Source organism: Planococcus citri, chromosome 1 (assembly GCF_950023065.1).
Source record: "Planococcus citri chromosome 1, ihPlaCitr1.1, whole genome shotgun sequence".
Taxonomy (NCBI): Eukaryota; Metazoa; Arthropoda; class Insecta; order Hemiptera; family Pseudococcidae; genus Planococcus; species Planococcus citri.
Window position 1 is genome coordinate 71,770,451 of NC_088677.1, and position 14,023 is coordinate 71,784,473.

Consider the following 14,023-nt stretch of genomic DNA (forward strand, 5'->3'; position numbering starts at 1 on the left):
AAAGTTAATGAAATGACAAAATAAAAATTATCTAATTTAAAGCTTACCAAAATTTGAAGCACTGGTGTCTTGATATTTGAACCTGGGATCATTTTCTAAAATGTGGTGAAGACCTCTTATTTAGTTTGAAAATCCATCAAGTAAAACAAATGGATATTTAATAACGTACCTTCGTTGCATATTTCAGTTGCGAGTAGGAAGAATTTGCTCAATTCTTAGTTTGTGATCGTACGAAACCTGTGAATGAAAATTGATTAGTAATATTTTAGTGTTTGTTCTTGTATTACGAAAATTTTCGACATTTCAGACTCTCACTTTGAAATTTGAATTTTGAATTATTTTCCTATGTTGGCTAAGTTTGATAACAAAACATCAAAATGTAAACAACGTCGTATTTGGTGGAGGGGAGAAGGAGAAGGAGGAGAAGCGAATGATGACACAGGATGTCATTGTCAGATGTCAGATCACTAATCAGGTCAGATCTGAGATCATGCCCTGCCGAGAATTTCAGACTTCAGATCAGAGATCAGACATTCCTTTGATCCAATTTTACTTGGCCAAATGCAAAATCTCATCTTGAAGAATTATGATCGTACCTATTTGATCAGGTCTGAACAGGACCGGATTCAACATATTCGTGCTCCTTGTTTTGGTAAAAAAACATAGATTTTTGGGTAATTTTTTGAAAAAAGTACATTTTTTCCCGTAATGTTCCCAGGCAAAAAACGAGAATTTTTTTGAATTTTCTGGCAAAAAGCAAGAATTTGATAATTCAACCTAGAAGCAGAAGCAGAACTTCCTGGTATCCTGGTAAATTATACAGGGAAAAAATTATACTTCTTTTAAATTTTTGTCAAACAAGCGAGACTTTTGGAAAACTTCGAGTAAAAATTGGGCCTTATTGAAATTTTCTGGAAAAAGGGCAATCTTCCGCCATTCTTCTAAAAAGCGAGACTTTGAGACAATTTTTGGAAGAAAGCAAATTTTTTTGAAGCTTTTTGCAAACGAAAAATTTTAACCATATATTTTCCGAAAAGCGAAAATTTTTGTCAATTTTTGGACTTGCGAGAATTTTCTGACGATTTTTGGCATTTTGGCACAAGGCCATACTCGACAATTCTACAAAATGCGGGACTTTTTGGGCACAATCGGCAAAATAGTGATACTTTTCACAATTTCTGTCAAAGTCAAAGAAGAAGAAGAGAAACGTACTCTGAGTAGCGAACGAATTGGTTCGTTCAAGTGAATCGTTCGCGAACGAATCGATTCATTTACCTGATTTTTGGCGGATCACACACGAACGAATTACATAATTTTTGGTGAATCATTCGCGAACGAATTGATTCGTTCAAGTGAATCGTTTGCGAACGAATCGATTCATTTACCTAATTTTTGGTGAATCACTCACGAACGAATTAATAATTAATCTGTTCAAGTGAATCGTTCGCGAACAAATCGATTCATTTATCGGAGTTTTGGCGAATCATTCACGAACGATTTGAATAATTTTATAATTTTTTGGTGGATCATTCGCGAACGAATCGATTTGTTCAAGTGAATTATTCGCGAACGAATCAATTCATTTACTTAATTTTTGGTGAATCACTCACGAACGAATTAATTTGTTTTGTTCCAGTAAATCGTTCGCGAACGAATCGATTCAATTCATTTCATTTATCGAATTTTTATTTTTTGGCGAATCATTCACGAACGAATTGAATTATTTTTTAATTTTTGGTGGATTATTCGCGAACGAATTGATTCGTTCAAGTGAATCGTTCGCGAACGAATTAATTTGTTCAAGTGAATCGTTCGCGAACGAATTAATTTGTTCAAGTGAATCGTTCGTGAACGAATCGATTCATTTACCTAATTTTTGGTGGATCATTCACGAAGGAATTACGTAATTTTTGGTGAATCATTCGCGAACGAATTGATTCGTTCAAGTAAATCGTTCGTGAACAAATCGATTCATTTATCGAATTTTTGGCGAATCGTTCGCGCACGAATTAAATAATTTTTGGTGGATCATTCGCGAACGAATTGATTCGTTCAAGTGAATCGTTCGCAAACGAATTGATTCGTACAAGTGAATCGTTTGCGAACGAATTAATTTGTTCAAGTGAATCGTTCGTGAACGAATCGATTCATTTACCTAATTTTTGGTGGATAATTCACGAAGGAATTACATAATTTTTGGTGAATCATTCGCGAACGAATTGATTCGTTCAAGTAAATCGTTCGTGAACGAATCAATTCATTTATTTAATTTTTGGTGAATCATTTGCAAACGAATTAATTTGTTTTGTTCCAGTAAATCGTTCGCGAACGAATCGATTCATTTATCGAATTTTTATTTTTTGGCGAATCATTCACGAACACATTGAATTATTTTTTAATTTTTGGTGGATCATTCGCGAACGAATTGATTCGTTCAAGTAAATCGTTCGCGAACGAATTAAATAATTTTTGGTGGATCATTCGCGAATGCGAATTCATTTGTTCAAGTCAATCTTTCGTGAACGAATCGATTCATTTACTCAATTTTTGGCAAATCATTTACGAACGAATTGAATAATAAATGTAATTAATTTTAAAAAATTATATTTTGTCGTGATTTATTTTGGAAAAGCGAGAATTTTTGCAATTTTCTGTGTTAATAAAAAAAATTGAGATTTTCGGGTAAGTTATTGATGTTATGTCGAATGAAAAAAATTTGTTCCCGTGCCGGGAATCGAACCCGGGCCTTCTGGGTGAAAGCCAGATATCCTAGCCACTAGACCACACGGGAGATTAAAAAGTTTCCACTCCGGATCGCAACAAAGCAATTTTCTTATGTTGGGTAATTTTTGACAAAAAAACAGGCAATTTTTAGCAAGAAACGAGGATTTTAGCAAATTTTACAAAAAGCGAGATTTTTTACTATTTTTGAACGAAATCGAGATTTTGACAACTTCTGCAGTGCAGACCATTGGGAAAAAATAAAACATCGTATACCTGCGCAAATTGCTCGCTAGTCACTTTCCAATTCTTGAGGTCAGGTGGTTAAGTGAAAACTTGTGCCTAAACTGGGCAAACCTTTGCACGTCGCTATTTTGAGGGAGGGGAGGGGCAAAATTTGATGCCCTCTAAAATTTGCCAAAATTCTCCGCCCTAGGCACGTGCCTAAGTTGCCCAAATCTGGCTTATAACTTTGATGCGATCAGGTCTGATCAGAGCCAATTATATTCCCTTCTGAGTTCTGATCATCTCACAGTTAAGATCAAAATTAACTGTTCAGAATCCAACATGTGAAAGATGATACCTGTTTAAATGGTTCAGGTCGATTAATCAAATTAGATCCTGTCAATCCTTCGATTCAATTCAATCAGACCTCATATAATATAATCAAATTAGAATATTGATCAGATTGGATCTGTTGAAATCTAATCAAATCCAATCTTTTCCCATGGCGTAAAAGCCAACGACCATAAATCTAAAAATTAATTACTACACATCTTCAAAGAAGAATCAAAAATACTTATAAAATTTGTATTTCAAATCTTACACATCGAATTCACATATTTACACTCAACAATATCAACAAAAAATGATTTCCACGACGAAAAAAAAAATGGAAAAAGTAAACTAATACATAAAAATACACAAAAAAATTGAAAAGAAAAAAAAAAGAAAACGAAAACATCATGGCAAAAATGGCAGTCTTGGGAACATTTTTTGAAAGTATCTAAATCAAAAAGAAAATAATAAAAATAAAAACAAAATTTCGCCAGGAAAAAAACAGAAAAAAAACAATTTACACGCAATACAAACTAGAGAAAAAAAATTCAAAAAAATGGGTAAAATGCAAACAATAAAAGTACAAAAATTTATGTAATTCAACGTCAATTCGTAAGAAGAAGAAAAAAACACTGGAATGTTATCGAAAATACTCTTCTAATCAGCATTCTGGAACCGTTCCACGACATGCTTGACCCATCCGCGAGTCGGTATCGTACATTCTGGCGATGGGATCCCGATTCTGGACTCTTTCGATGGTCCTTCGGCTTTGGCCATTCTATTTCTCAAAGCAGTCGGTTTCAGAGGTACAGGAGGCGGAATTCTGATCGCTTTGTGACGTGAGATATTCACATTTATTTGCGAATATTTCTTGAACGAGTCGCTAATCTCTTGAGCTCTTTCAGCGTTGACTGCGTCGGCTAAAATAGACGTTTCTCTTATGGCGTTCTCAAATTCACTTTCTACCTGTTCGAATTTCCTTTCGTAGAAGCTTTCAGCCGAATCATCGCTGTCTGCTTCTTTATCGTCGATCTTTTTGGAAAATACTTTCTGCGCAGCTTTCGAGTCTCCGTCTCCGCCTTTACCGATGGGTTTCTCATCTAGTTTAGTGGATTCATTCGGGTAAGCTCGAATACCCAATAATGAAGCAGCTTTCTTCGACGGTGTTATCGTAGGAAATAATACTTTCGGATCTGCGTAATCTGGAATCTCTTTACCATGAGCTATTCTAGCACCTAGATCGGAGCTACCCTGTTTGTACGTTGGAATGAGCTCTTTATCTATAGTACTAGTAAAAGTGCACTTTGGTTTGGGTATCTCGTGTTCGATGGTATACGATCTTCGTTCGTTTTTACCTCGTTTCGACAGCAGCTTTAATCCCATACTCTGGACCATACTACGGAACGTCATTCGAGCCACACTAGTTCGATAAAATTTACACTCCGGATGCACATTAGCGGTATTAAGGCTCATCAACGAAGTAGCGATCTCCGTACGTCTATTACGACCCGCCAAGAAACACGTATTGGTCATATCTTCGGTATCGAAAGCCTTAGCCTCTTTCATACGAGTAGGTTTATCACTGGCGATCGTCTTAGGTCGATTTATTCTCCATTCGTCAGCCTCCGAAGGCGTACCTTGAAACCAGGTCCTTGGCAAAGAGTCAGCTTTTTTCTGCGGTGTAGCCAAATGCTCGCTTTGCTGCTTAAGCCAGATATTCGGAGACGTAGGAATTAGCTGACGAAGACTGGCCGATAGACTTTCAGAAGACGTATTCAAAACCTCGGCTGACGTACGACGCCTACGGTTCGATTCTTTGGTATATTTCAGTCTATAATCCCGATCTTCGTCGTCATCTTCGGTTAAATCTGCATCGTCATCTTCTTCTTCAGTCTCTTCACAGGAAACAGACTCCGCCAATTTCTTGGTTTTCTTCACACTCTGTTGATGATCTTTGATAGCCCTTTGGAATTTCTGACTGGCGATCAACAGCTGCCCGATGATCTCCTCGATGAGTTTCTCTTTCTGCTGATAGCTACTCGACGCCGAGTCGTCCAATTCACTCTCGGTACCGACGCAGCTGCTGCTACAACTCCGGTCGAGGTCGTCTCGAGATGAGAAATTTGTCGGCGTCGTGTTGCTACCGCTGCTGATGCTGCTGTTACGACCGGTACCGTCGACGCTGTTGTTGCTGCTGCTGCACGATAATTTTGAGATGTTTTCCAACGTTTGTCGAGTCAGACGGTCCAAACGATGTGAGGCTGAGTCTTTGGTAGGAGTTGAGGTGGGTGTGGTGGTGGTGGTAGGGGTGGTGGTTTTTGATAAGTTCAATAGACTGGAATCGTTGCCATATGATTCGTCCTGCAAAAAAAGAAAACAAAAAATATGGTGAGATAAAATAAGAGCAAAAAAAATGATCAAAAAAGTGCGCCACTTTTACACAAAAATATAAATATCTAAGAAAATGAACTCTCCGATCAATATCAGGGTGTCTACAGGAATTTGTTGACCGAAAATCACTACTTTTTCACCAGTCCTTCACCAAAAAATCACTACCTTCCAAAATATTTTTAATTCCCCTCCATCGATTTTTTCTTCTTTTTTTTTTAGTTTGGATTTGGACTTTGTAATTTTTTACATTGGAGTACATAAACCTCACAAACCAAATCTAACCCCCCCCCCCCTTTACGGGTGTAATAATCTTGTAATTATAAACACCCCCCTCCCCCCCAAAAAAAAACAAATTTAAAATTAATTCAAAGATTATAAAACCATCGCTGCAGTTATTCGAGTTGTTACAATTTCTCACACGTACGTATTAAAAATACAAAATTAAGAAATTCGAAAAATATGTGAAAGATGGAGGATTTTTTTTCATTTGTCACCTTTTCGGCGAAATTGGCAAAAACCACTACTTTTTCACTACTTTTACGACCGACTCTCAAAATCACCACCTTTTCACTACTTTTACTACCTATACATAGACACCTTGAATATGCAACCATCTTTGAATTGAAAACTAAGGTACACCAATACGCGATCGAGGCCCAGCTCAGTAATACCACGAGAAAAATAAAAAATACATTCATAATGCAAACAAAATTACAGAGATTGGCAGAATCGCAAAAAATCTGATTGAATGATGAATCAGAATCATATCATTTGGTTAAAAAATTAATTCAAGAATTTGATTCACTCATGAATCACACTGTAATAATTCGTGTTTTTTTTTTTTTTTTTTTTTTTTAGTTTTCAAGCATTCAAAATCATTAAAATTATTTCAAATGGCAAAAAATTTATGAAATTTTAGTAAAATTTGTCAAAACTTGACAAAAATTGCTTGAAGCATAAATAAAAAACTCATTGAAATTATATCAAAACGCGAAAATCACAATTAAAAATAACGAAAAACTAATAAAATTTTTCCAAAAGTTGGCATTATTCACAAAAAATTAAAGTCATAGAACGTTGCGTCGTTAAAACAAGTCGTAATGGCATGAAAATATTTAAAAATGATTAAAATTAATAAAAAGTAAAAAAAAAAACGAGCAAAATTTCAGGAAAATTTGGCAAAAATCAACGAGAATTCAGAAAGTTGAATAAAACATTGTTAAAACATGCTGAACAGACTATAAAAATACTGAAAACTCTTGAAATTATTAGAAATACTTTTTTTAAAAAATGAATGATTTATTCAAAAATTTATGAATTGGAATCACAATCATATTAAACAGGGTGTCTACAGGAATTTGTTGACCACAAATCACTACTTTTTCACTACTTTTCAAAAAAAAATCATCACTTTCCAAAATATTTCAAACCCCCCCCCCCCCATAAGATCGATTTTTTTTTCATTTTTTTCAGGGTGTCTACAACAAAATCTCAAAATGAAAAAATCAAGACTTCAGCAGGACTTTTAACAAAACAGATGTCAAAAATATAATTTTATTATTTGAATTTTCATTTTATGTTTACCTTTGAGGTTTTTTGCCAAATGTAATGAAATTGAGCGAAAAAAAAACGTTATACAACATAACAAATTTTTAAAAAAATACAAAAAAATTAAATGCAAAATTTGAACAATTTTTAAAAAATAAAACGACGAGTTTTAAAGTAAAATAAGTAAGAGATACGTAAAGTAACAATTTTGTCATTTGAAAGGTATAATTCTGCCTAACATTTATATAACGTATAAAAATTTTGATATCTCCTTTCAAGTCTGGAATTTTTTAATTATGGAAAAGAGAAACAAACTGGCTCTGGCGAAGCGAGAGCAAAAGCTCTGGAAAATCAGTACTTCGAGAGGCATAAAAATTATGTTTTTTTGTGTAATGAGTAATGACTAATGAGTTACTAAGTTCATTATTTTGCTTCAGAATTTTAACATCAAAATAGTGATTTTTTTTGTTGAAAAATTCGAAATTGAAAAAAAAGCAAAGGAGACCGAGTAAAGCGAGGCCAAAAGCTTTCAAAAATTCATGTTTTGATAAATTAAAAAAAAGTTTCTTTATGCAGGGAGGAGTTTACTTTTCTGATTCAAACTTTGAACATTTCTTGAATTTGAACAATAAGTTGTTCATTTCATTGGAAAAAGAAAAGCAAATAGCCAGAGCGAAGCGAGGGCAAAAGCTCTCAAAAATGTGAAATTCAAGTTCTAATTAACAAAGTCGATAAATGAGCCTTTTTTTTACAAAATATTTTTCATGTGTGGAAAATAAGATTTTCCACTTTTTTTCATTTTTCACTACCTTTAAAGCAAAATTGCTGAAAATCACTATTTTCACTTGCTTTCACTACCCTGTGGGCACCCTGTTAAATCGTTGATTCGTAAAAAAAATGTATTCGATTCATGATTGAATCACCATTTAAGTGAATCGTGCCCAACCCTGCCGAAACCAAAACCAAAATATTCTGCAGATAAGTCATTTGGTTTGCATATTGTTTTTTTTGCAGGCAGTATGCACATTTTCTCATATTTCTAGAGCTGTTTGAAAAAAAAAACAAAAAAAAAACTCCCTCAAGATACTTAATGTTCATTACATTGGCAGATTTTTAAAAAAAAATCATCGAAGAATAGATGAGTAGTAAGTATAAGTACCGAATTAGCTGATGTATCTGAAAATATGCTGCCTTCGCTTAGGAACTGGTTTTTCTTCAATTTACTCCGCATCTGAAACAAATAACGAATTCAAAATTTATTTCATTGAATTACGATACAGCAAAAAATTCAAAATTCTTTGACATTTCAATAAAATATATCAAATATTATAAATATATATTTTTAAAAATAATTTCAGCTAAAAAATTTTGTCGTTTGCTCAGTTTTTAAAGAAAATAATATTTCGCATCGAAAATTTCCAAAGAACTTTTAAAAATTTTGCACAAAATCCCCCCTTCCCTTCTCTCCTTAACACATACACAACAACATATTCAATGAAAAAGCTACTTGAATTAAACTACGCACAGCAAACTGTGTAAAAAAAATTCACCTTATTGTTTAGCAGAATATCCGATTTCCTGAACAAAGGCAAAAGTCTCGATTTAATTTTCGTTTTCTTTCCTTTATCTACTTTTCGTCTCTGTAGGTAATCTGGCGTAGAGTGATGTCTTTTCGTGGAAATCTTCTCACCACCTATATCGTCTACGTAATTAAAATACACAAAAAATCGAATTAATTAATTTCACAAAAATCACAGTTTCAAATCAATCAATTCAACGAAGAAAATATTTACCAGTTTGCTGTATTTGTCCAAGTTCCATAACCAATTGTCTGGCGTGGGAGGGAATATCGACATTGTAATTTTCTAAAATGACTCGTTTCAGCTCCAAAGTCCAATGGCGTTTTTCTTCCAAACTTCGAGCCTGTTTAGAAAAAAAAAAAAATCCACACACATTACAGAAAAAATTAACACATGAATAAACCTTTTTTTTCTTCGAATTTTTCCAACTTACATGAACAGTGAACTGCATCCTTGGACTATCGAATGGTATAATTTGAAAACTCAGCAACTCTTTTGGAACACATTCGACCAGCATTAAATTGGAACACTACAAAAACCAAAAAAATACGTACAATTACACATATTTTCCAATCAGGAAACACGAGAGGTCTTCATCCATTTTTGGGGTCATTTGCATTTCCGACACCGAGACTTACCAATATGTGGGTTTTATAGTTCAGTATGCCGCCTTCTTTCTTTTTAGTCACCAGCAGCATGTGCTCGAAGAGGAATACGTGTCTTAAAGCTTTCGCTCCGGATATCCTGAACGATCCTTCGGCATACAGTTCGCCGAATGTGATCAAATCCGGCCCCTGCCATCCGGTCAGCAAGCTTTGTACTTCTTGAACTCGGATCGCGTGCTCGTGGCGACGTTTCATCGTATTTATATGATGAGCTATTCCAGTCATCGTGGACAGAGCGACCGTTATATCGTTATATCCGACCGTATCCGGCGGTGTGTGTTTTACCATATTCTACACGAGCAAACAAAAACAACAACAATGTAGACTTTCCATAAATAGGCAATGCGCTAATTCCATCTCATCATCGATCGTCAATTAAAACTCACCTGCAGTAATAAATGGTATTTTAATATCCTTTGCACCGGTTTCAACAAATACGATCCTAAAGGTAGCGTGTGATGTAACGAGATTTGTCTTTCGCGAAATATATGAGCGGTTTTTTCCTGCCTCATCAATTCGGTCAAAATATTCATCGATCTGTAAAATCAAAAATTAACGAGATGAGTGAATATTTCATTTCAACGATACGCTCAAATAGTTTATTCTTAAAGTAATTCGTTTCCCAAACAATACAACTACACGTTACATCGAAGTAACCTTCGTTAAACAATTATTACGAGTATTAAAGTAAATGAAAAGGTCGCCAGGCCTCCACCGCCTATGCCTGCGTCTGTCTGTTCGATCTTGGCGCCCTTCTTTCTCTGCCTCATTCTCGATGCGACCGTCATCTTATAACATCACGTTCACACTTTGGAACCAATTTTTAATTAGGAATGACAACAATGAAGGCGGTGTTGTCGCCGCGTACCGAGACAATCTTTCAATAAGCCTATGAGTATTGTACACTTCCTGACCCGCGTCAACATCAAAAGTATCTATTAGTACGTGGAATTCAACGAGCTAATAGGTCTATTTGAATATGAACCGTGGATGGTGCGTTAAATTCCATAACCTTTTACTCTCTCACAACGATCTGTTTTCCTTCGTTTCATTATCACCTTCATTGGACTCCATCGAGGACTTCGTCGGTGAGCAGAACAAATTTCAGCAAGGGGATTTTTCGACGGCAAAAATTTCGAAAACATTTTTATTGGTCGATGATTTCTGAATAGTAATTTATTTTCAATCGATTTTTGTTTCAAATTTTCTCGTGATTTTCAGCCCCTCTACACAAAAATTCACACGCATTCAAATTTTTAGTGAAGGTGGAGGGAGAAAAATCCATTTTAAAAGTTGATTCATCGAAAATCAATCAAAAGTTGTATGACGTAATTATTTTGAAATCAACATTCAAATGTGATTTGAAGGGAAGAATCCAAGTGCTTCATTTTCCAACTATTTCAGCCCACATTCCTACTTGAAAAATTGATTTTTGTGCTAGTATCCTATTTTCCTTGATTCTGAACAATTTTTGAAAATTTTTCTTTTAATTTTACATAATAATGTAGTCAACACTTCTTTAATTTTGATGCAATTTACAATGATTTTTTCTTATTTAAACAAATGAGGTGGGAGGGGGGGGGGAGAAAGAGATTTATTCTTTTACCTCTAATAAATCGATCCAGGAAAAGTAAAGCTTGTGTTTTTTCTTTTTCTTTTTTTTTTGTTACTTTAAATCCTGCTTAATTTTCACGAAAATGGAAACTACGCGAAATGAGCAATTAGATTGGAAACGATGTGCTCCAAAATTTAGAAAAAAATCTAAAAATAATTTCTAGCACAAAATTTTTTGGAAATTGCTCGGATAAAATTTCATTGATTTTTTTGTTGTTATCAACATGAATTTTTAATCTACGTGCCAACCTGCATTGACAGGTTGAAGTCTGGTTTTGCAAAAATTTTCAAAATCAGTCCTAAGTACACACACTACTGACGATTTTCATTTCAAAATTTTTTGGAATCGCTCAACAATAAAAAAATTAGTATATTTTTCGTTTTTCCTTGAAAATTTTAACGTAATTTACCTAATCGATTGTGGAAATGATTTTTTCAAAAATTTCAATATCGGTCGAATTTTTTCCTCATAATTATTAGTATGTGCTCAAAAACAAAAAAACAATCGTAATTTTCATTCTTCTTGGGAAATTACTTTTGAAAAAATATTCTTTCGAAAATATCACCGAAAAAATCAATACTTTAGACAGAAGTAAGGGTACGAGGGGGGATGAAAATTTATTGAAAATATAAAATACTCGAAAAATAATATTTTAGAAGCATATTCCTCAAATTTTAAGGATCACAATCACGCTTAAATGAATTTTTCAGCTCGACAAACATTACCTTTTGATTAATCAGAAAAAAGCTTTCAACAGCTCAGTCGAGCAGAATTTTTCATCGTAAAATTGAAAATCTGAGACCCTAGATAGGTATGTACTTCAATTCCAGCATTTGTTGAAATTTTCAGTTGCCTGTATGAATTTCCACGTCATTGATTGAATCTCAAAAACTTCATGGAGACAATGTCAGTCCAGCCGAAGCTTTCAAATCGGCCAAAAATTGTGGAAATTTGGGTTCGATAGATAAAAATTTTACTTGGAAAACGATTTTTAAAATTTTTTTCTCAAAATTAGGCCGACTAAATTTTTAAAACATTAAATTTTGAATGAAAAATACGAGTAGGTACAGTGTGCCCAGAAATATCGAGTACCCATAAGAAAGTTTTTCATTAAAAATATAGGTTGGCAAGTGGCAACGTGAAATAGATGCATATGATTGGTGGAATGTTATCTCTTCAGTCCAACAACCAATCATGTGCTATCATTATTATCAATTATCATTCACTGTGACCAACCGAAGTATTTTAATAGAAAACTTTTTTAGGGGTACTCGATATTTCTGGGCACCCTGTATGTTCCTCAATTTTCAAAATCTTCAAAAATTCGCCAAAAAAAGAATATGAGCAGCTAAAATTTTGGTAACAAAGAATTATGAAATGGGTTTTTCATAAATACATATCACTTTTAAAAATTCCTATTCACTCCCCTCTCTCTCCCTCTGGACCTGGCCTTGACGACACACGACCTCTGCATTCGGTACATAAAATAAAACATTATGGTGGATTTTACATCGATTTTTCATTTTTTTTTACGCTTTCACTACCTAGTAAAGTTGTTGGATTGTATGAGAAAAAGTCCAAAAAAATTGTACTGGAGGCTTCATCCTCTCTCCCACCCTGTTATGAAAAAATATTAAAAAACCCAATTTACTTGAAAGCTTAATTTCATTTCTGCGTCAGAATTTATCGAAATTGTAATTTTTTCCAAAAAAAAACCTCCCCAGGTCCCTCAAATTTTGTTGATCTTCTTGTGTGGAAGCCCTCCTTCCGAGTTGTTCAAAATCAAGAAAAAATAAATAAAACGTATCAAAAGTTGTTGCATACATTTTTTTTTGTTGAAAATTTCCCATCCTGCATCAATATTTTTCTGAATATCCTCCTTTTCAAGGAAAAACCTCTCACGACCCCCGAACTATATATCAATCTTCTTGTATAGAAACCTCTCCCCCTTCTTGTAAAAAATCAAAAAAAAAAAGAATAAATCGAAGGTGATACAAGAAGTTCTGTTTGAAAATTTTCCACTCCTGCGTCAGGATTTTTCGAAATAATCTCCTTTTCGAGAAAAATGTTTCCTGGTTCTTCAAAATGTATGAGATAAAGCCCCCCCCCCCCTCACCAAGGTTGAAAACAATTTTTGAAAAATTGATAAATGAAAATCAGTGAACAAATTTTGAAATTTTTTCAATTCTGGCCAAATCCCTTCTGAAAACTCGACCTTCCATTTCAAAAAAAAAAATCCAATGATGGCATAAATCAAAGTTGTTTTTTTTTTTTGAAAATTCCTCATTGAGCCAGAATTCTTCAGAATCCTCCCCCTTTTTTACAAGTAAGCCCCTTCAAAGGTACTTCTAACAACCATATTTCTCTCATATAGAAACTTCAAAAGTTGAGAAAAATTCAAAGAAGTAAATTTTTTTTCAAAAACCTTCCTGGTCCCCTCAGTCTCCTACCAATGTTAGCCTACTCATATAGGGACCCTCAAAGTTGAAAAAAATCAATAAAATAAAAAGTCAGTAACATTTTTTTTTTATTTTCAATTTCTCATCTGTTGAATTTTTTTTGCACAGCCCAATATATTCAACAGTTTTTGAAATTTAAGGGCCCAAGTTCCACTTCAGATCATCATTCGGAGGGAAAAAGCCAAGGGAGTCCGAACCTTTATATTGAATAATGGTTTTCTGATGAAAAAAAAATGGATCAAATCCCAGAACTGGGGTGTAAAAAAATGAAAAATTTCATTTTTTAGAATTTTGCTCATTTTTTGAGAGAGCTTGAGTTCCATTTTTTTATCTTGAGAATGGGGGGGGGGGGGGTTCAAAACTATTGAATAATGCTTTTCTAGTAAAAATAGGTCAATATCGAGGATTGCAATTCCAAACGCAGTTTTTTCATTTTTGGAAGGCTTTCTGGCAAGACTTGATTTGAAATGGTGGCTAAAATTATCA

At 34.1% G+C, this 14,023-nt stretch overlaps 1 protein-coding gene and 1 non-coding gene across 3 annotated transcripts in view; both read right to left on the reverse strand.

The window, feature by feature from the left end:
- Positions 1-2,719: 2,719 nt before the first annotated feature.
- On the reverse strand, positions 2,720-2,791 carry TRNAE-UUC (transfer RNA glutamic acid (anticodon UUC)). Its single transcript has one exon. It is a non-coding gene; the product is annotated as a tRNA-Glu (tRNA).
- Positions 2,792-3,517: 726 nt separating this feature from the next.
- Positions 3,518-14,023, reverse strand: part of GEFmeso (Guanine nucleotide exchange factor in mesoderm) — a 105,652-nt gene continuing 95,146 nt past the window's right edge. For both annotated transcript variants that reach the window (XM_065370711.1, XM_065370718.1), the window contains exons 7-13: positions 9,850-10,000; positions 9,437-9,754; positions 9,232-9,327; positions 9,012-9,141; positions 8,769-8,920; positions 8,378-8,449; positions 3,518-5,640 (exon numbers count right to left, since the gene is read on the reverse strand). In XM_065370711.1, coding sequence (XP_065226783.1) covers positions 3,937-5,640; positions 8,378-8,449; positions 8,769-8,920; positions 9,012-9,141; positions 9,232-9,327; positions 9,437-9,754; positions 9,850-10,000 — 2,623 coding nt within the window. In that variant the 3' untranslated portion in view covers positions 3,518-3,936. The remainder of the gene's footprint in view (positions 5,641-8,377; positions 8,450-8,768; positions 8,921-9,011; positions 9,142-9,231; positions 9,328-9,436; positions 9,755-9,849; positions 10,001-14,023) is intronic.